The 22,718-nt window shown below is 37.1% G+C and overlaps 1 protein-coding gene across 1 annotated transcript; it reads right to left on the bottom strand.

Annotated features, from left to right (window-relative positions):
- Positions 1-14,736: 14,736 nt before the first annotated feature.
- Positions 14,737-16,772, bottom strand: LOC116159382 (facilitated trehalose transporter Tret1-like). The gene is made up of 2 exons (XM_031472351.1): positions 16,675-16,772; positions 14,737-16,622 (listed from the first exon to the last, which is right to left on the bottom strand). The coding sequence occupies exons 1-2, from the start codon at positions 16,699-16,701 to the stop codon at positions 15,252-15,254; spliced, it is 1,398 nt and encodes a 465-aa protein (XP_031328211.1). The 5' UTR covers positions 16,702-16,772; the 3' UTR covers positions 14,737-15,251.
- Positions 16,773-22,718: the final 5,946 nt, after the last annotated feature.

Raw genomic sequence — 22,718 nt, 5'->3', positions numbered from 1 at the left:
TTTTACGCAAATTATATCTCTGTACAAAGGATGCTACAGGGAAATAATCTCAAATTTGTATCACACTGAAATTTTAGGGGTGTTACAAAATTTCGACTAATTCTATACCCAGTATATTATGGAATTATAATACGTTCTAAAGAATCCGGTTTCTATTTGTAAATTAGTCCCGATAAACGCAACAATGCCGCTAATGAAGTCAGGCCTGCTGTATGATGTGTTGCCTACTGTACAATTATAAATGGTGAATGACTTCACTAAACGCTGCAAGTTTTCGTAAAAAATTTCGAATGCATATTTCGTCTAAAATTTTTTGTAATTTATGTGAAGGGTTGGTCGATGGCTCTATGGCTTGCTAATGTTTTTTCTGAGTATGCTACAGAGAGATTTTTAAAATAATTTATGTTGACGCCATTTTACCTATAAAAGTTCACTTTTTATTGGCAGTGCTCTAAAAAATTGTTTTTTCTTAAATATTAAAATATTGTTCTGTAGCATACTTTTTAAATGTATAATTTACACGAAAAAAATTAGCCTCGTCTTTCATCTCATGTTTTATAGAATTGAGACGAAATATAAATCGCTCTATTTTCGCATAAATGTTGTACTACTGGATTACACCCTTAAAACCACCCCCTAGAATAGTTGTAAGTAAAAAATATTCAAAATATTCTTTAGTAACTTGAAATGGTTTGAATGAAAATTTGGATTTAGGTTCTACTTACCCTCGTTTAAATTTGAAATGGAAGAGTATGGCCCGTGAGCTAAAGTCTATAGCACGGCCCACTTGGGGGAGCTGTCAACAACGCTAGGAACTGAAGTGCTACAGTAGGAAAGGAACACAAAATAAAACGCAATAATGGTGTAACAGTATAATTCGTATATTGAATAAGTCTTCGCATTTTGATCAGTCACTTTGTAATGATCCTAGGGGTCTCTCAAGCCGACATTGAAAATGTTGACTTACCCTATACTTACCGTTGGCAACGGACGTTTCGCTGTACTTTTGAAACTCTGTAGCGGTCGGCCCGATATAGATGGTATGAATGAACTCCTACGTTGTGTACCTGGTTCTTGTACGTGTTGGGACGTGAGACATAATCGGGAAAGGAATTAAATAAAAGACAGAATTTTTGTGCGTAAGAAATGACAAGAACAAATAAATACGCACACAACAAGGCTATACCAGGGAATTCTAAAACGGGACAAAACCTAGCATAACACACACAAATACGTGAAATAAATCAACTACAGCAACAAAATGCAAGAGAAAATTCATTTCAAATTATACCATAAAAATCAGATAATTGAATTAAATGCAATTAAACAAATTCATAAAAACAAAAAAACACAGACATCATAAATGCAGTGGAAAACATGATAAATCAATTTAGTACAAAAACACATTAAATACCTGTATAAACAATTGAGATAAAACAACTCGTAAAATGATAAATTGCATGTATATATGAAACATCAAAATGGTGTGGCTCTACTCCAGCCTCCGTTAACATAAATTAATTTAACAAGAAAATACGTGTCAGAATGCCCATAGCACGAGACGAGCAGGCTACAGTACAGATACAGCAAAAAAAAATCGAACTGTATTAGGTACCTACTACACGTAATATCTATTTTAGTTACTGTAATTGTCTCTTCACGGTGAAAAGTGTTAGTTTACCTACAGTCTACATAAACATCAAGGAATTCCATAATTTCCATAAACTTAAACGGATGGCCAAATGAGCTTCGAGCCAAGACCATGGCTGTGAAGCGTCCGTGCTCTTGAGGCGGCGCAGACAGCTGTCCACTTCTTCTAGAAAGTCGCGTGGTTTTCAGCTCTCAGAAATGTTTGGAATCTCTCAACATCCGAAGAGCGTCATGTGAGGTGTTATGCTGACCATAAACAATGAATTGGATTTTTCAGCACAAACTTTGTGTGACTAGAGCGTTGTTTGTGCTTTTGGCGGATTTTACTTCTTCGTGTACGTTTCACGAAATGGTTCGTGGCGCAAGACAATTACATCTTTACATTCCTATCTTGCTAGTAAGGACGTCGATAGTAATTGTTGTTGGGTGAGCTACCACCCCTTTCGGGAGAATGCATCTTGTAATATCATAATTATATGAATTTAAATAGCACTCGTTAAAACAGGAGTAGGTATGATTGTATGCTATATAAAAAAGTATTTTTGAATAATTAAGTAAATAATCCCTAGTTATTTAGGGATTTCCGTAGAACATTTGTAATAAAAACCTCCACGTCTAAAAATTCTACATATCATACGGATTTCATGTTTAAAAACAGAATTTAAGCAAAGTAAAAAATATCGATCTGCCTGTTTTTCCCATCCAGCTTTTTATTTGAACGGGACTGCTGTGCTGTATGCAAGGGAGACGGCGTTTGTTATCTCGGTATTTATTGAAAATCACGTTCAGTTGGATTTCAGCTCCATTAAAAAGATTTAAACGAGAAATTTGTACATTCATTCCCATAAAAAGAAGTACCTAATTAAAATTAATGCCAGTCCGTCTATACTTCTCGACAAACAATTAGAAGATAAAATTCGTTTTTTTTTTTTATAATTTGCAATTAACAAATTGGTCAACTTAACCAGAGTGTAATAAATAGTTTCCCAAAAGGTAAAAATTTATAATGTTAACTCAACAGCACCATCACTTCCAGAGAATATTTGAAATTTTGTTTCCGCATGAGATGGAAATTACCTTAGGCCAGTTCCGAGCATTCTACCGGCTACTCCGAATTAGGTTTTCCTGCAGTTTTCCTAATTCGTAAGGTAAATACCGGAGTAGTATAGACCATCTTAAGACCTTCTGCAGAGGCACCTCTAAATAGCATTATGCGGGTCACTCTGTAATTGGGCGTATGCCTGTTGAGGGCCCAAAACAAGAGAGGGATAATAAAATAAAATAAAAATAAAAATAAAAAATGTACCGTATCCTCTTTGTGATCCTATGCACATCATCCTGCTTTATATGTGTAATGCTCAGCGATTGAATGACTAGCAACACATTCGAAACAGCAAGTGTTACTGAGGCAAGATGGTAACAGCAAACGAAGGACAAAATTCTCTGGTGTTCGTTCGCAGTTGTGGAAATAACGTATACGTTACCCCAATGCTCACTCTCTTAGTATAGTCTTTGAATATTCAAAGGTATAGTAGTAAATCCGTTACCAGGGCCGTAGCCCGACTGTATAATCAGGACTGGCTCACAAACATTCAGGACAGGCGGCCTATTCCTGAACTATGACAAATGAAGCAAGCATACATAAACGTGTGTTTGCTATGCCACTGGTTCAAGATTACGTCAAAATGGCGTTAGAAACGTATACAAACTTGTTCCAATGATATCGAGAATATGCCTCCAGACTGAAATCTGAAATGTAGGTAATGGCATTTCTAGTTTTCAAAAAAACACTACTGGCTTTATTTTCATAAGCACTTATTTTATTTTGCAAATAACCACTCGGCTGGCCTAAATTAACAAAAAATTCAAAATTTACTAGGTTTGTGAACACACGTGGAATTTTTTTTAAATAATGAATAATAACCTAAAATGAAACCCTGAATTTCTCAGAGTGACCTATTACTACATTAAATGTACCCTGGAACGAATTTAATGCTCATCAAACAGCACAGACGATAGCAGATATCAAATGTCACTTACTTTTACACACTTGTTTTTTCACGGTAAGCAATCGCAATCCTCTACCTTTTATATTTATATTTAATAACATGCTCGAGAAAAATACATCAAAATAAAGTAGTACTTCGCATTTTTTAAATTTAAAAGTTTTTAATCACCGATTCTTAACCAGATTAAATTTTCTCAATCGTCCTCGTAATAGAAGCGTATATGGTTAAAATTTTTCAGAGATTTTCGTAAGTAAAAAAGATGTCATTTTGCAGTTTGCGCATGCGCACATTTGATTTTTTACTACGTGTTTCCCTTTGCGAATTACATTTCTAGTTTTCGATTTTTACTAAATGTGATATGTTTTTCTTTACTAGAAGCATCTATGGTTACAAATTCGAAGAAATATTGTCATAAATAATGAAGTTGGGACTGTGCAGAATCTAATGTTTACAATATGAGATATGTTTGCCTTCGTTGAAAAATGCGCTAAGAGATCAAAGCTTCACCAAATATTTATAAACCACCGACTTCACGAGACGCCCTCGGCCATTTGAGATGTTGATATATCGTAATTCTATACCGATAGACAGTGCAGCGTTGCGGGTTTTAAAAAACATGTTATACATAGATATGTTCGTTTAATTGATAACCGCAACATCGTCAATAGTAATAATTATATATTTTAGCACACTAGTAAATTACAATAGGAAATTCGGAAATCTGGCTAGGGCAGGCTTAAAATTTTTCAGGGGAGGCTCAGCCTGCCCTGGCGTACCTCTGGCTACGGCCCTGTCCGTTACTTACTTTGACGGGGGGTTCCTCAGCAAATCTTTCAGTTGTGTGCATAAATGGCATCACAAGGACGATGAAGACACAAGTGTGTCGTACTTACGTAACATCCGAAAATCGATGGATTGTTCCTTGTATTTATTTAGAATGTATATAATTACGTAACACCATCCCTTTTAGGCGAGTTGTAAACTTTAATTAAGAAACTTGAATGAAATCAATAGCGGCGCTTTATTGGTGCTTCCATTAATAAATGCCCTTAATTTGAAGATACTTCCCGAGGTGAGAAACAAAGAATGGTTTCGCGAAAATCTGGGGAGAAAACAAAAGTTTTGTATAAATTTAAATTTTATTGTTTCTTAATAAATTTTTCTCTCTCTTTTTATAAAGTACTCTATTATAAAAGGGATATTATATCGTAAATTATTGTCAAAGCAAATCGATAAAGTAGGTACAAGTATAAATTCTAAATTTTGATAATAGCTAGTATAAATAATAGTTATAAAAAATATCACAAATTAGTACCATAGACCTGCTATGCGGTAGAGGTAAAGCCTGACTTACAAAACGATCGTTGACTTGTTACAAAGCCAAAAACGAGTGCACATCGTCTGGAAAATAACATTGCTCCTTAAATCTAGAAAGTATTGTCATAAAGTCACTACTGGTTCTTGAGCTCATAATTAGGACCAACAATGGCGTTGTCTTTTGTCAAATATTTAAAGATATGATATGATTATCTTTGCTAAAGCTTCCTAAGTAGCACCTAAACGTTATAAATGTTTTCCCATTGGGAAATAAAAATGGGATAACATTTATCCTACTTTAAAATTATTATACATAGTATTGTCGTATTATTGTCAACATCAAAAGTGTATAATGTATAAATAAAAACCTTCCAGATCTATTTTAATTACCTATATGATATTCATAGTCTCTTGATATGGAAATACTGATATTCGTTGCAATTACAAGAATTCACTGGTGTTCATTCAGTTACAAATATTTCCTCAAAACTAAATTGCAACGATTAATCATATTATTGTCTACTCAAATGCTACGTATATGTTTACGTCTAATTGTTAAAATGCGAGTCTAACTATTGATACGTACTTTTTCGTGTCTTTGCCGTTAGTGTGTTCACGAACTCCATCAAACAAGAATCTCCACTGTGCGTAACTGTATGGCAATCATTGGAATTAGTTCCATTCGTTATTATAGTGCCTAACATTAGGTATGATTGTCGCGTATTACGTTAATACTCGTAGATAATTTGGTCATTTTTAATAAGATAATAGAATAAAAGTGGCTGGCAAAATTTGAGGAACTCCATTCCATTATTAATTCGTGTCAAATTTCAAGTTTGCAAATTTTAATAGGTGGGTATAGCGTGAAAGGAATTAAAGATAAGTAAGTATAGGAGAGTAGAACATTGGGATTCCGATGCAAAATGATTTAATATATCTGGTGTTTGGTACAAATTTAGATCATGAAAATGCGTGCCATGTTTTTAGAGAAATTGCAGTAACTTCGAAATTGCAAAGTCAATTGTTTCACGTGGAGTAATCAATCTACCCTTTGATCTTTTAGTGACTCTCCTAATATCCTTAATTCTTGTTTGTTTCGCTAAGCAGGCGTGTGTGAATAAAAATCACCCACTGCAATTGTATAATTATACTAGGGAAAGATGTGGACGACAACCCTTTTAAAATCCCTCGTTAAACCTGGGCGTCAAAAAGGCCAAGGTTACACAGGAATTACCAATCAATAAAAAACACCACGTGATGTCAAATTAGCTTTGTCTGAGCTCACCACACCATCGACTAAGAGGTCCACGAAATACCATTTCTACAGGAAACTGGCGAATTGGTCTCCGATGAGCCAAATCCGTGGTGAACAGGATTGCTGCCAAAAATTCGTTCCAAAGAAAGTTCACGTTTAGAAAGTTCGACCCTATTATAGTACGTCGGGCACATGGATTAAATGGGGAAAATACTGCACGTATTGGAATATGCCATTTTCTGTGGTAATAGTTAATACCAAAAAGCAACTTTTGAGATAGGGAGCCACTCGAAAATCCGTGCAGGAAACCAAAATGGTGGCCGTTAAAATGGCGCCATTAGCCGCAATATATTTTTTTGTATCTCTGCTCCTAATAGTCCGATTTTAATTTTCTTTTTTTTTCATTGAAAGCTTTTGTGACGAGGAAACTTTTTTGCTATATAACATTTATCTCTAAAACTTAAGGATTTAGCACAATTTTAAAAAAGTGTTTTTTTACGAATTTGAATCACAACCTACCTATGAAATGTCTTTTACCGAAAACCATCGAAAACTGAATTTCCTAGTAGAATATCTTACCGGTTGTCAGATTAAAAAGGGACTACACTACACCTGACTGAATATAAAGGCATTAATGCATTTTATGACTGAGTACATGACTAATTCTGAAAGGTCTGGTTATATTAAAATGATATATAGGTAACTAATTGAATGCAATTATCTTAAATGGAGAACAGGTACCTAATTGTATTTTAAATATCCAGAATTCTAAGTACGTACACTTTTAATAAGGTAATGAATTCAATGGATTTACATTACTGCAATTCTAAGTGCGTAATTAAGACTTAGATAGCGCTAGGCATATTTTTACGAACAGAGTGGCCATTTGACACCGAAACAGAGCCTATTTTGGGGACCTCAAAACATCTACGAAAAAATACTCGGACCAGTCAATTTTTTATTCAAGGGGGAACCATTTTTTCGCTAGTTTCGCCCCCCTGAGTCCAAAGCCCTAGCAGGGGTGCCAAGCGCCCCCAAAATTTAAATTCGAATGGGTGGTCGAGTGATACCTGATTTTGAAGGTATTTTTATGTGGATTATCGCTACTAATTTGCCTAGCCGATACAGGGGCTAATAGAAGTTACAAAACTATGTCAACATTTTCTTATGAAAAAATTCTTGTAAATGAATTAGTTAAATAACAAAAATAAAAACAACAGTAAATACAAAAAATGTTGTTCTCCTACATTCTGAACCGTACTTTTTGTTGTTGTTTTTTTTTTAATACTCGTAAGCATTATTACTCTTTGGCATTACTATAGTAGCATTTTGAAGTTTAATAGTGATTGTCAATTACTGTTGTCAGATCATAGTAGTGACAAATAGTCCTTAGTTGCAAAATCGGTACATTGAACAGTGATAGTGGTTTATATTCACTTGCTGAAATAATTTCTCATTTTTGCAAACAATGAAAATGCTAATAGAACTGCCCAGCTCTTTAATCGACAACACCAGAATCGACAGGTTCATCGTATGTTTGGGCTGCCATTTTTGGTAACCATATCGTAGGCCCCTTCTTTTTACCTGGAACTTTAACAGGAGAGATGTACCTGGAGAAGACGATTCGCCCAGCGTTAGTGGAGATACTAGAAAATAACAATGAGTACTTGGATATAGTCTAGTATTTCAGCAAGATGGTGCGCCACCCCACTATGCTGCAAGGATTCGTCAATATTTGGACTAAACGTTTCCAGGACAATGGATTGGAAAGAAAGGTGCTATTGAATGGCCTCCTCGTTCCCCGGACTTAAGTGCATTAGATTTTTCTTATGGGGCCATTTAAAAACTAAAATTTATGCTAGTCAGCCAACATCGTTAGACAACTTGCGAGAAAAAATAATTGACGAATGTCGTCAAATCACCCCAGAAGTTTTTCAAAATGTACGGGAAATGTTTGAACAAAACCTGTATTATTCTATGGAAGTCGAAGGCCAACATTTTCAACATTTACTTGATTTAAAACTAAAAGTTATAATCCACATAAAAATACCTTCCAAATAAGGTATTACTCGACCCCCCATTCGATTTAAAATTTTGGGGGCGCTTGCCCCCCCCCCCTATGGCTTTGCCATCAGGGGGGGCGGAGCTAGCAAAAAATGGTTCCCCCTTGAATCAAAAATTGACGGGTCCAAGGATTTTTTCGTAAATGTTTTGAGGTCCCCAAAATAGGCTCTGTTACGTTTTCAAATGGCCACCCTGTATATTATTTCTGTATAGTATATAAGTTTCAGTTAAAAGTAAAATAACATCTTGTAGATAAAGGTAAATTTTACCACATCCTGGGGATTTGTGTCTCCAAGCACTTTGCAACACTTTGTGTGACCAGTACCACAGACAACATGTTGTCTGTGCCAGTACGTAAAAGCATTAGTAAAATGAGGATGTAATGAATTCACAAATAATTTTGCCTTGGGGGACACATTTATGTGTAGAATTGGAACAGAAATAATCAGACATGCTTTATTGACACAGTATGTGTTCACCTATGGCAACCATTCCCCTGGTGGACATCTCACTTAATTACAAATTCTGCAGATTGGCTTGATATTTATTAAAGTTTGCAATATATAAATAGATATCTAAGATTGTCAGGTACACAAAGATGAACTTTATCCGGAATTTAATTACAGTGCAGCTTCAGGGCCCTCTGCTGCAGACAATCCTTTCATTAATCACATTTTCAATTAATGTTTTGATTTTGTTGACAGGAGGGTTTTTGATCATTTATTCTCCCTCCTATAATTAATGAGAAAGATACTTATTGTAGTGTAAGTTCTTGAATTAAACAGAAAATGTGCACGGTTCAAGGCAATTCCACAAAAGCCTTTTACGCAAAATTATTTGTTGGTGAAACTTTAATTATTTATATGAAAATATTGTACAAAATATATATTTACATTGGAAGACTGTATGCTCCATTATTTTGCTAATTCTATGATCGAGGTTAAAAGTGTGCAGCGAAACAAAAAAATATGTTTATACAGCATTTACAACCGATTGGGCTGTTTTGATCGCCTTTGAAGCCCTTTTCTGGACTGAACCGTAAAAAGTAGGTATGTAAATATTTTATGAGCTATAAAAAAAGCATCTGTCAGCATACGATAAATCGATAATCTGTATAAAATTGTACTGGGAGGCAAATGTCACTCAAATTAGCCATTGATAAAATGCACTTGCCTAACAAATGACCGTAATTAGAAGAGAATCTGTACTAAGTATATTTTTACCGGTAGTAACAAGCTTTTATGCAGCCATTTCTCTCCCCATTCATAATGAGTGCAAGAGATGAGATGAAAGTAGTTGACATTAATAGCCTCTTTCCGGCTTATAATGGTCGAGACTCGACAGAAAACTCATAATAAAATTTACTCCAGTAGACAAACTGACTGCGACCTGAAAGCTTTAGGAAATTTTCTTGAATGGCATTGTATTCATGGCTGTAAGTCTCCCATTTGTTGCTAAAATGTGCACGAAAGGGCACAAGTTTAGTTAGATAAATTCTATATTCCTTAAAAAGGGCACGTATATACGAAACTTGATTCAGATGAACTGCAAAAGACATAGAGAACGGTGGAGAAGAGAAATTTCGTTGGGATCGGTCGAATTTATAAATACGAGAGTGTCTGTCCTTCAGTTCTGTGTAAATGGAATACTATGACAGAACTTGGCATTCCTCCATTTCGTATTAAAATTGCTTTCTTTCGACGAAAAAACGAAAGGGTCTATAATAGGGTTTGGAAACTTTCCATCGCAATATAGCGATAGATCATCAGAAATTCGTGATCCAATTTGTACGCGTAGCGCTGGTATAACTAGCTAGTGACACCAATTGGCAGTCGATTGTGGAAAACGACGTTTGTTGCTATTCGCTGCAGATAGTTTTTAATCAATGAAGACTGTTTAGTAACTCCGTGCTACAAAAAAGCAGCAGATTTTGTGGGTTAATATTGCAACTTACATTAAAAGTACTTAATAGAAAAAAACCATCACCAAATAGGCACCATCAGTAAAGAGGAAATTGCAATCTCGAATTATTGATTGTTTCGCCTTTCCTGCATCAGCTTATGTACAGGGTGTCCCACGACGAAAGCGTCGTCTCGAAACAACGATCTTTTAAAATTTGACTGTATATTAATGTTAATAAGACGAATTCATCTAAAATATTTTAAATTTAGTGGCACTTCCGATTATACGAGGGATACTAGAAAAGACATCTCCTTTTCAACATGAGCAGTGTCAGCCCCGTGGATTCCTTGACTGTTGACGCCTGAACAAAAGTTATGCAGAATGCAAACTTCGCGTTGCTATCTGGCAGCTTTGGGAAACGATGCTCACTTTTTGGTATAGAACTGATGGCCACAGTTTTTTGGGATATGAAAGGTGTTCTCCTAATGGAATACATGAAAAAAGGGGCTACTATAATTGCAGGGGCTATCGCAACACTTTACAAAATCTTCGCAAAACCATTGACGATAAACAGCTCCCTCAGGCCAATCGGATAATGTTTCTAATGCACGACAATAGAACTGTGCATAAGGCTGCCAAAATTAAGCCAATTTTGCAAAAATGCGGTTCGATAGATCAATTATCCAACCTATAGTTCAGATTTGGCACCCTTGAAGTATGTCAAAATTGCTAAATTTTAGGTATAAGACATTATGTGGGACACCCTGTAGCATATTCTATATCTATCGCACATAGATAATCCACAATACCAGAAAACGCAGGTTATGGGCAAACAAATAAACCCATAAAGACCGTTTAAAAAAGCGGCAGAGCACCTCAGTGTGACCCCACGGAGTCATTGGATTTGACCCAATTTTCAATAGTCTTATTACATGTGGAATATAGGTCAACTGTGCAAAGTTTGAACCAAATCGGTCCAAGCGTTTGACAGTTATCGTGTTCACGGACGGACACCATCGACTCCCCTATAAACCTTGCATCGCTTTGCTCTGCCGCTTAATAAATTAATTAATTAATTAAGCTTAATAAAGATTTGTTACTTTTCTGAAGAGCAAATGCTAAGAAAGAGATTAATTCTTGAACTTAAAGTGTTGTTTGAATTATATTTTCGAATGAAAATTAAAGTACTAACATGGAATGTCATAAAATTTCTCTGTCTGGGGGGGGGGGGGGGGGGGCATGAATTATTTCCTGATCTGCTTTTTTGAAAGTAAAACGTACACTTTTACATGCGCCAATCAATTTGTTTCAGACTTTGCATCCGCATGAATTAGTGGTGCTAAGTAAATCTTTTGAAAAGGGGGGAAGGCACGTTTTATCCTTCATGGTATTCTAATCAAAGGTCTCAACAAAACAAAGAATTTTCTACCCTACACCCTGCCCTTTCTGACCCCTTATCAAAAAGGGGAGTTTGGGGGACTGGTTTTATCTTTCATGCTACTCTAATAAAAGGTCTTAACGAAAGGAATGAATTTCTGCCAACCATAGTGCTCCTTTTCGAACCCTTATTGTGATCGGATATAATTCCTTATATCTCAAGAACAGATTGTCGGAGAGAACTCACCAAGAGCGATTGGAACGTCTGGTAGAAATATATCCATTCGTGATGTTAAAACGAGTGATTGGCCCGTATGAATAAAAGTAAGCAAATGCTTATACTTAGCAAAATTCAAAGTAAATACTCGTAACTGCCCCTTCATACTGGTCTGTTTAGCATGGTTTAGCAGCGCTGCACTGCGTCCTGTCCTGCTGCTCAGCAGTGCTGCTAAGTCACCCAGTGAGAAGGAGTACTTACGAGTATTTACTTTGAATTTTGCAAGTATAAGCATTTGCTTCCTTTTGTTCATATGGGCCAATATCTCGAAAACGGTTTTCCGGAGTACTCTCAAAGGCAAAATGAATCGCCTAGACCAGATATATCTATTGGTGAAGTCGAAGCGAATATCCTGAAAACGAAGTGTCGGAAGAAGTCGTAGAGGGTAAGTAGAACGTCTTCAGTGCAAATATTTGCAGAACGGTGTATCGGAGGAAGGTACTCTCCAAAGGTCGGTGTTACCGATGTAAAAACTTGAATGTGAATATCTCGAAAGTGAACTGTTGGAGTGTCGGCTTGATTCTTCTTGCATTATATATCGTGGATTTTGAATGTCTTGGCCTTTAAATGTGTAAAGATCCCCCTCTCCATTAATCATCTAGCAAGAAGGTAAACCTCATGCTACTACCATAATAATCCAATAATTTCTCTAGCAATTTTGGTTTAAAAAAATGCGCTTTATTTGCACAAGAGTTCTGTACAGTTTCTCTTAGGAATAATCGCGACTGCATTATTCTTATAGAACAAAGCGATCTTGGAGGACAAATTTTTTGTGCAGTTTGGAAAGTGTGCTCAAAGCCAGAGGCACGGTAGAAACTGGAGAGGAGAAAAATTTGTCAGGAGCATTTGTTCGGTTTGTTGAATTATGACAGTTATTTTGCGGGTTGTGACAGGCGACGCGACGTGGAGGGTTCCACTGTGACCCTCCCACAAGACACTCATCACATAATCAAATCAATGTAATGGATCCATAGGGGTTCTCCACCTCCAAAAAATGCAAAAAGCCTAGTCTTTGCGTGGAAAATTGATGGTGGTCATTTTTTGGGACTGGGAGTAGGTTTTTTTTATTGCATATATGGCAAAAGTGACCACGATTAATGGTGAGCTTGCCTCAAAGCAAAACGACCGCTATTTTATACAATTGCATGGTCTGCAAAGCTCCCCATGTTTAAGCAATTATCGCAAACTGTGGGTCATAGAATTATCGTCGCATCCACCCTAGAGCCCAAGACATTCTTTTGTTCAAAAATTTGGAAATTACCTCCGGTGTTGGAAATTTGCCTTGTTTTTTGAAGAGCAAACCAGTGATTTTTTTATGGAGTGAATCACCTAGAGAATTGCTGAACTAGATTGTAGTCAGTAGAGAAATAAATTATTTTCAAGATTAAAAAACGCTATCGTATTTCAATTGTAAGGGAAAGTATTTATTATATGCTTGAAGGTAAATTTGTATAAAGTAAAATTGAACGAACTGTGATATGAATATGGAAAAGTGGAAATTTTACGTTTTTACAAGGTTAGAAAAACCGAGCATGTTATTTCAATCTGAAGCACGCATAGTTTTATTCACATTTCCAAAAAACGGGAATTGTTCTGGTAAAAAGCAGTACTTACAAACACCGAGTAAATTATTTTTAACATGTGAAACTTCGAAATGAACATTGGGCCCAACTTTAACCTTCTTAGGTCGGCGCTCCACGTTGCGGTGGACCGGAGAGGTATACCTGTGCAGGTTTACCTCTCCATTATACCTGTACAGGCGGGAGTTCACACACGCTAAGGTTCTCTACAGCCGAGAACTGGCGAGCCAACAAGATGACATGATTGGTTTGGTGGGTGCAGAGAAAAGACAATGGAGTAGGTACAACACGAACACAGCAACACGAAGCTCTCTAGTGCTTGTCTGAGTACTCGCCACAACTGACTTTCAAACTTGTGCAGGTATACCGGACGGCCCACACAGACGCTCAGGTGAGCACAACTGTGCAGGTAAAAAGAATTGAATTTCGGTCGCCTGCGCAGGTAGATTGACCTGTGCAGGTTTGCCTGAAGTGGCTAGTTACCTGTACAGGTATACCTCTTCGGTCCACCACAACCTTAGTACTGTCCGTTTTTGGTAAGGGATTTGGTGCCTCAATCTGTTCATATTTTTCCAGAAATTAAGGTTTGAAATCGTTTAGGGTCCAGCAGACTCGCCCTTTATGGCACAAATTTCCCTTCTAAAAAAAGGGTGCCCCGCCGTTTGTAGGTTGAGGTTATTTATTTGAATGATTAGTTTTCCGCTATTTTTTACCGTATAGACATCGCATCATCTGATATTATCCAAATTGTGTCTTTGAACTTCTGAATACCTTGAACATCACTGTAGGTTCCATTCTGATTGGAAAATGTTATCAATCAACGACATAATACAATAGAATATATCCGAGTAGAGGAAAACGCCAGCGAATCAGTGGAGAATGGATAACACTCTTAAATCGCGCTCGTATTTTTCATCTACCACGCTCTGCTATGCGAAGTATTTCGAAAAATTGTATATCTGTCAATGCCAAAGAGCCTTAAATGCAAGCCAGGTAACAGTTACTATCTAAAAACGGCACCTTTATTGAATTCGATAACTCAAAGGTTTCCAAGCAAACATTTCTTTTAAAGTTTGAAGTAGTATTGATTTTAAATGCGTCGCTGTTGAGTTTTTTGAGTTAATAAGATCATATTCAGGGAATATTTTAAATTGGATCGCGCACGATTATTTTCCATCGGGTTAACACATTAATAAAGCTTTTTATATCAAAACAGCCTAGGGGGTAATAACTAATTATGATGTATAATTAAGGGTGGAATTCATAACCGCAATAATATTCATCATCGGAAATTGCTGCTTTTAAACCAACATTCATTAAGTACAATTGATTGCGTACATAATGGAAGCAAACATGCAGATGTATGTTTTCAGGGTATATGCTTTCCTTTCCAATGTATTACGAAAAGTGAAATGTCAAAGTGAACGTTCACTTAAAGGAGGTTAATCAATATCGCCGAACCTGAATAGAAAAATGCCACTGTAGGAGAATTTGGAAAATATATTTTGGAAGAAGCATTGTTGACAATGCTTTAATGTAAATTTGTTTGTTTGCTTATATACAGCGTTCGTGGAGATTCTTCGGTTAGAAGTTTGAACACACGGTTACGTTCGATTTAGTTATAAATTTCTATGGTGTAATGCGAGTTTCTATATTCAATGCGTACCCTAAAGTAATAGTGAAGCACAAAATTAAAGCTTTTCTTCTCTATCTTAAACTTCTAAAATCCTTACGAATTTTTCTTTAGGGCATTCAGGCATTTTGGTTGGTACGATTACGTTAAATTTGTGCGCGTGACTTCTGATGTCATTTGCTTGAAGTCACCTATCTGTATCCATGTCATTGAGATCTCTACCCATTGTTTCCGGTACACAACAGACAACAAAACATAAACCGCATACGGATATGGCAGCGTACAACCAAAAAGCACCGTGTAAACCGAGTAACACCTGAAAATCGACGAAAGTTTTCACACCGATGAAAGCGCATAAATAGCTGAAGGCCGTCGCCAGAGCGGTACCAAGTCCACGGTGCTCTAGTGGAAACAATTCGCTTACCAACAGTAGCGATATCGGACTAATTCCTAACGAGAAAGCGACCGTAAACACAAGAACGCACAAAAGTGGTATCCAATCCAGTTGCGGTATGGCTACGCTGTGTGAGCTTTGGTAATAGGCAAATGATCCAAAAGACGCTAACGCTAGCGACATTAAAACGCTGGACCCCACTAGTAATGGAAGCCTACCGACGCGGTCCACCAGAAGGCCAGACAAGAGAGCCGATAACAGCTGGACGATGGCCACCGCTATAGCGGCGCTATGTGGATTTGTTCCGTCAAAGGTTTGCCTAAAGACGCTTACTACGTAAAAGTTGAAGGCGTTTGCACCGGAAAACCGCTGAAAGAACATTAGCCCGCACGCGATCAAAGCGGGTCCACGAAGTGTTCTTAACAATAACATCGGATTGGAAGGAACGGCACGGGAAAGTACGTGAGCTTTTAGTATCCCGAGTTCTAAGTGTAAATCTACAGTTCTTCCCCTAAGCCATTGCAAGGCCTGTTCGGCTTCCTGATCACAACCGCGTAATACGAGCCAGCCAGGACTTTCGGGCAATCGCCATACGGCTATACACATGGCACCAGGTGCAACCGCCATTAAACCAGCGAGTTGCCTCCAATCTAAAATTGCGCCCGCAGCAAAAGCTACAAGGACCCCGACATGACCTGCAATTTTTAAAAGGGCACTTAAACCTCCGCGTACCGTCGGTGCCGAAATTTCACTTACGTATACTTGAGCTGCAAGTTGTACAATTGCTACTAAAAAACCGCTAACGAAAGCCGCGAATGCCATTACCTCGACTCTAGTCGCTAAAGCTACCAACACCCAACATGCCGAAAGAGGTATACCCGCCAACACTAAAGTACGGCGCCTACCCCATCGTACAGCCGCGCCCCCCAAAGGTGCACCAAATAACGCACCGAGTAAAGACAAACTGGCTAACCATGAAGCTTGCTGACCATTAACTGGAAACGCATCATTGTCACGTTGTTGCAATGAGGCGATCGCTGGTGAACTGTATCCCTTGCCGAGTCCCGCGGCGAAGGGTCCCAAAGAGACGGCCAGAGCAGCCAGTACTTGCCCCATGTATTCCGTTTGCCCCGTGATTAGTATACGTCCTCCTGGTCCTGGCACCTAAAATCGCAACACTTAAGAACTGTTAGAATTCATCTAAAGGATACGTTACAGTATAGGTATAAAATTCGCGGGTCATCCCCTTTGGATCGTTACATAGTGACAATATCGGAACACTTCTCACTCACCACACAAGAACATAAAAATCGCACGCCGTCGTTAGATTTGTTGCCATATTCCTGGCTTGCGTTCGTGTGTTTATCGCGCCGTTTTCTGCAGAAGTGCGAGAACCAGAGCGCAGTGCGCGCAAAGCGGGGTGAACTTATCGACCCACCCTATGCGGTCCGGACCGTGCCAACAAATTCATTATTATGTCGGCCTTCTGTATCTCCTACATGTATATTTGTTATGTCGCAGCTTCCTTTGTTGTGCGAGATTATCCTTCGCCAATCCTTATAATGCGAGGTTCCAGTCTCATTAGGTTATAGAGTTAATGGCGAACATCTATCCGAATTTAACCCAGTCCGGAACTTGAAAAACATTTGGGGTAGACCACCAAAATATTCTCCCTTGTACTAATCGAAACTTAGTACCTACTTACGTCCAAATTATAATCTTGTAATTTTATATCCTTTTTTATAGCGCTTTTTCTTGAGAAGGGTATAATCAATTAAAATTTTATGGATAAGGAAATTCAAATTACTTTTCGCAATTTTTAATTAAAAGTCTTATAGGCTTAACAAAATAGAAGATAACGCTATGCTTTCAGAAGGGGCGAAGGATGACAAAAACTGAATTGCTACTCCACGCTTTAATATTTCGATAAATATTTAAAAATCCCAACTTTACGAAGCACGCCAGAAGCTCGGATGTGCGAGATTAAATTATGAATTCTAAAAACACGCAACTTCAAATAAGGATGGCACCTTACTTTGATTTAAAAGATGAAAAGGAAAGAAATGCATTGTGGCGTCTTTTTTTCTATAATTTTATGAAAACTCTTTTATCTGCAAAGTATTCATTCGCCTTCCTCTGATCTCGTACCTTTGACATTTTGAAATATCAGCAATTTGCGAAAACTTTGAAGGCACGAAACACATCTTTTCCATACTGTAGGTGAAAATCAGCGAAATTAAATTAATGAAGGATTAGCGACCCTTTTCGTATAATGCTTAGGATACTTGACAGCTGAATATAGACTTCTTATGTGGTGGAATATTGTCAATCTACGTAGTTATAATCCGATAACGTCTACATTTAGTAAACCTTATCCGACAAACGCGCATTCTCATCCAAAACCGAATTTAGTTATTCGATTTGCAAGTTTCCACGTTGTTACTGAGAACACCTCTCTACTGTATTGAACGATAAACTTTTTAGTAGGAAGTTCACTTTTATAACAGTTTCTACATCAATTTTCCACCAACAGCTCTGTAGTCCAAATACACTTCTTTTAAAATGTTACTTTACATAGCACCGTTCCAAATTGAGTCTGTTATTAAGATTCATTATATTCTTACATAGAATTCGCCTATCTCCCACCTAATGTATTATCCAAAATACTAATTGGTTCTGCAATGGTTGACGATAAGGATTTTTTAACCCTTCAACTGCAGCTCGCGTTGCCGTAGACAAGGTGCCCTTCCTATCGCCACGTGTTCTTTCCTTGTCAACAGATGCTAGTTGATGAAAAAGATGTGAGTTCAAAAAACAGACCCTAAAAGCTCGAGTATTTGACATATACCTGAGTTTGTGCCAGATCCATTTTCCTTTGATTTTGAATAGCAGTTTCATGATATCACGCTGGATCATGGCCTACCAAAAATTGGTCTTTTCTAATCCAATGCGGGTAAAGATGGGTAAACTTTCATTGTAAACAAAATCTGAATGTATTGTCCTAGCTCTGTAGTATTACCGACAAGACGGCGTGGCTCATGAGGATCTATTAAATCTTCTGAACCTACAAAACTGTAACGGCTAAGGTTTTTTCAATTTAAAGTAATTTCTTTTTATTGCTAATTCGAAAGAGAATTGTATATTATAAGAATTCATAAGTATTATACCCTTAGCAAAGTTATTTTTATCATGGAATGTGAGATAAGTCGTGCGGCCGGCCGACCGTAGAAGTGCGGGAATAGGCAGTCGTCTGCGCGCCAACGTTGGCTGTGTTAATTTCGCGCAATTGTTTATTTTAGCGGTGCATATTTTTGTAAGCGACCGATCCATTTATTAAATAGATGATATTATAAAGTCGTTAGCAATATCGAGGTACCACTTTTAACATTGACAGCGTAATTGAACGTTCTAAAATTAACCTACCTTATACTCCACCTGAGGTAATGAGAAACGCAGCGGTAATGTACCTCGGCTGCCTCTTTATTAAGGTGGACAAATGCCACCTCTCCACCGTTATCATATTTTTAACAATACATATTTTTAGTTGTCTGTCTCCTTATAGCTATTATGTTTGCGGGTGTCATCGCCCTTTCCTTTTGTGAAGTTGGACGACCTGGAGTTGGTCTTGTGAACCTCTCTCTGGATGGTGATACCGCCACTAGATGTGGTAGGGGGCAGTTTGACCTAGTTTTGCCTTCCTGACATCAGCGCCTTATCTTTCACTTTGGTTTGTAGGCCAGTAAATGACCGTTTTGGCGTGTAATTTTTCGCGCCTCGACGGATTTGCTTGAAAATTTGGATTTAGGTTCCTCTTACCCTCTACTTCAAAGGTGAACTTGAGTCCAGGATTGCTTTGACTTGGGGGGTGAATGCCCCCCCTTCTCGGAGGGGGGGGGGAGTTACGTTTAAAATAAGTCCGTAAATTGATAAATTGCGTAATTCTAAGCAACTTTTGTTCTGTAGAGTTTTTTCACTAAGTCAATAGTATTCGAGTTATTTGCGAGTGAAAATGCTCATTTTCAACAAAAAAAAACACGTTTTCAGACGGTATTTCGCAAATAACTAAATAAGTATTGTATCGAAAAAAGTATTCTTAGCAAAAATATAGATTGTAAAAAAAACAAAATGGTCTATATATGAAGTCTGTAGACCCAGTAGAAGCAAAGTTGTAGCTCATGAAAAGTAGGTTCTCATTCGTCAAATTCCAAATCGAGTACTTCAACGTGAAATAACCAAAAAATGAAGCACTTTTCGGGGAAAACTTATGAATACTTTTTTAAAGTGTTTGAAACACCTTTCTTTTTGTTTTTAAGAAAAGTTCCTAGCATCAAAAAGGTGAGTTACGCTCAAAATAAAGTTGGTCCTTTTTTTTTGGTAAAAAAAATCGATGAAATCACCCCCTAATTAGCACCCCAATTGTAATTAAGCGCTACCGCTTTACAGTTTACTTTATTTATGTCTTGTTTATATGATCTGTAAGTGTGACCGGTGCAAAGTGCTTATTTTTGAAAAAATGTAGTGTTGAAGTAAAAAAATTTTGAAATTTTGAAAAATTGCCTTTTTTTTCAAAATAATAATAATAAGTTATGTTGTTTAATGTTAATTGATGTTTATTCACTGATTTAAAGGATGATTTGAATCAATTACCCGCTTAAATTTACAATTATACGATTTTTTTCTAATAGGGGTAGTTTTTTCCACTAAAAAATAAAAAGCAACCCTGGGCGCAAGTTCAACTTTGAAGTAGATGGTAAGTAGAACCTAAATCCAAATTTTCATGCGATTCGGTGGAGACGCGGAAAATTACACAGTAGGTATCACCGTATTCCACGGTCATTTACTGGCCTCTTGTTGAGGCTCGGGAAACTGCTACTGAGTTTAAGCGGTATCGTGAGATACGTCGTCTATATTTTTAAACTTTATAATATCCATGCTAGGAACAGTAGATTTATCTCCCAATGGCTACACTCGCCACGGAGACTAATAGAAGGATACAGCTCCCAAAGGAGACAGTACGCAGGTCTTGTTTCTCAGTCAGTCTCTATAGTCTATTACCACCACTTCGCGGTCTGACCCGAAGACAGATCGAGGTGGTTTAGTCTCAATCTCCCGTTAGATAAAATTCTGGCCAAAACAATGTATTGCCATCCCTTCATGTAACTTAAAGGTCAAGACCCAGCCATCCGGATCGTTTCGTACCTCACAAACACGAAGGTGCTGGATCTAATTTGGCCGAGTTAGCATATTAGGAATAATCCAATCCATCCTGTGACGTCGAACCACGACCACGTCACGGAATAGCACTGAGGGGGAATGATACAGCGTTAAAAATAAATTCTCCACATTTTCAATTACGATATTTTAATATATTAGTGGTCCTTTTTGACAGCATATTTGTCGCGGATTTCTTTGCCTAGGAAAATGGAAATTATTTTTATTTAAGATAGAAGGGTGTGCTGATATTAATTTCAATTCGTTGTGGTTGCTGAAAGTTTTCCTAAAATATGTCATAAAATAAACTATTGCATAAAGTTATAATCATTGTTTTGTACGAAGTTTGTGTATCTTACAATTCTTTTTATAAAAGTTTTTTAATTATTACACGAACATTTTCTCATTTTATGTAGGTACTTTTAGCCTAAATTAAAATTGTCCGCTTTTGTTAAATCTGAAATGCTGATTCTTTATTTTAATACGCATTCGGTGAACCGTTACTGTACTGCATTTCAGATTCAAAAGTTTCATTACAGCTCATCTAAATATTGTACGTTTACAAGAAGATTTGTCATATATTAACTGTGCAGGACAGAAACCCAACGGTTTCCAAAACATAATCCTACGATCCACGTGTGAAAAATAATCACTCATTTTTATTTTCCGTTTATTTTCAGATCTTAGAAAATAATTGAAGAAATTCACCAGACAAGCGCCTACGGCTGAAATATTTCAAAATTTTGGGAATCAAGCCATAGATATGTGGCTCACACACTCACACATCATACAAACAAGATATTTTTTGGATATTCATCCTCCAGCCCACATTTATTAATATGTTATAGGTATGCACATAAACTTGACGCGATGAATTAAATCTCTGCCCATACTATTAGATGCATTAGTTCAATCCTGACTAGTATGATGAACTGAGATTGAGCTTATTTTACGACAAGCTGCTATGTCAGGGAAAAACGACTTGTCTGAAATCGACCGCGAGACTTTCTCTCATAGATTATGGCCTGTAGAATCCAAAACGACTAGAATTTTCCAACATTGGACCACTACATCAAAAGTGATACCCCTTTCCTTTCACATTGGACGTTGTTTTTTTTGCCCGTAACTTTTGAAGTAATCGTTCACTATTGAAAGCTCTGGGTGTTTTGGATTTTAAAGGATAAAATGTATATGAAAACTTTTTTCCCGGTCTATTTCGTAGTCTTTAAAGTCTGTCAAAAAACGACTTATCTGAAATCGACCAAACATGGGCCTTTTCTTAAGAATTTAAATTAATTACTAATACGTTGCAGTAGGTCAAATAAATTAGACAAATATAGCAAACGAGCTCCTGGGTATGGCTTGGTTTGGGATTACATATTATATGGCTAAAGCTATATGCTCATTTTGAATTTCATGCAATTCGTTTCATGACTAAGGGAGATGTCAAAAGGGCCTTCCTTATTTTTTGGCCTACATAGCCAATTCACGAACTCCGATCTACAAATTTGATAAACAATCCACCTGCAAAATTTCAACGTAATCGGTCCATTCGTTTTTGAGATGTCGTGCTAACGGACGGACAGACGGACAGACACCGCAAAATTATAAACTCGCCAAGAGTTCGTTAATAATGTAAAACCACGTTAGAAAATATGGTGTCAAATAGTAAAAGTTCTAAAAACTCTTTTAATTTAAAATTGCTAAGCTTGATTTGAAAGTTCATTGACCATGATTGCGCCTTGATTATCGAATTTCTTGACAGACAACATCTGCTAATCCGAGAAAAAGGGCGTACTTTTGAAAGTGGCAAAGGGCAAACAAATTTGGACGTCAATTTGATAAAATCACAAAGAAATTGTGAGAAAAATTTACTTCCAAGATGAATCATTTTTCCGTTAAGAACTCTTAACGGCAACTAATAAAAAGCATAATGACTTACAGGTCTGTTAGTCGGTTGTTACAAAATAATGGAATGTAATATTTTTAGCTAGTCACCGTTACGAAATATTGCCCTTATCTTATTTACATTTTTATTACACCCTCGCA

This window comes from Photinus pyralis, unplaced genomic scaffold (assembly GCF_008802855.1).
Source record: "Photinus pyralis isolate 1611_PpyrPB1 unplaced genomic scaffold, Ppyr1.3 Ppyr1.4_LG1, whole genome shotgun sequence".
NCBI classification, from domain to species: Eukaryota; Metazoa; Arthropoda; class Insecta; order Coleoptera; family Lampyridae; genus Photinus; species Photinus pyralis.
Note: the sequence above shows the minus strand (reverse complement) of the source record. Positions and strands in the feature narration are given on the sequence as shown.

Excerpts from the sequence above, each read along its gene's own strand:
- LOC116159382 (XM_031472351.1), bottom strand. The coding sequence starts at position 16,701 with ATGACCCGCGAATTTTATACCTATACT. Across the intron at positions 16,623-16,674 it reads GCGAATTTTATACCTATACT|GTGCCAGGACCAGGAGGACG; the intron begins GTAACGTATCCT and ends TTGCGATTTTAG.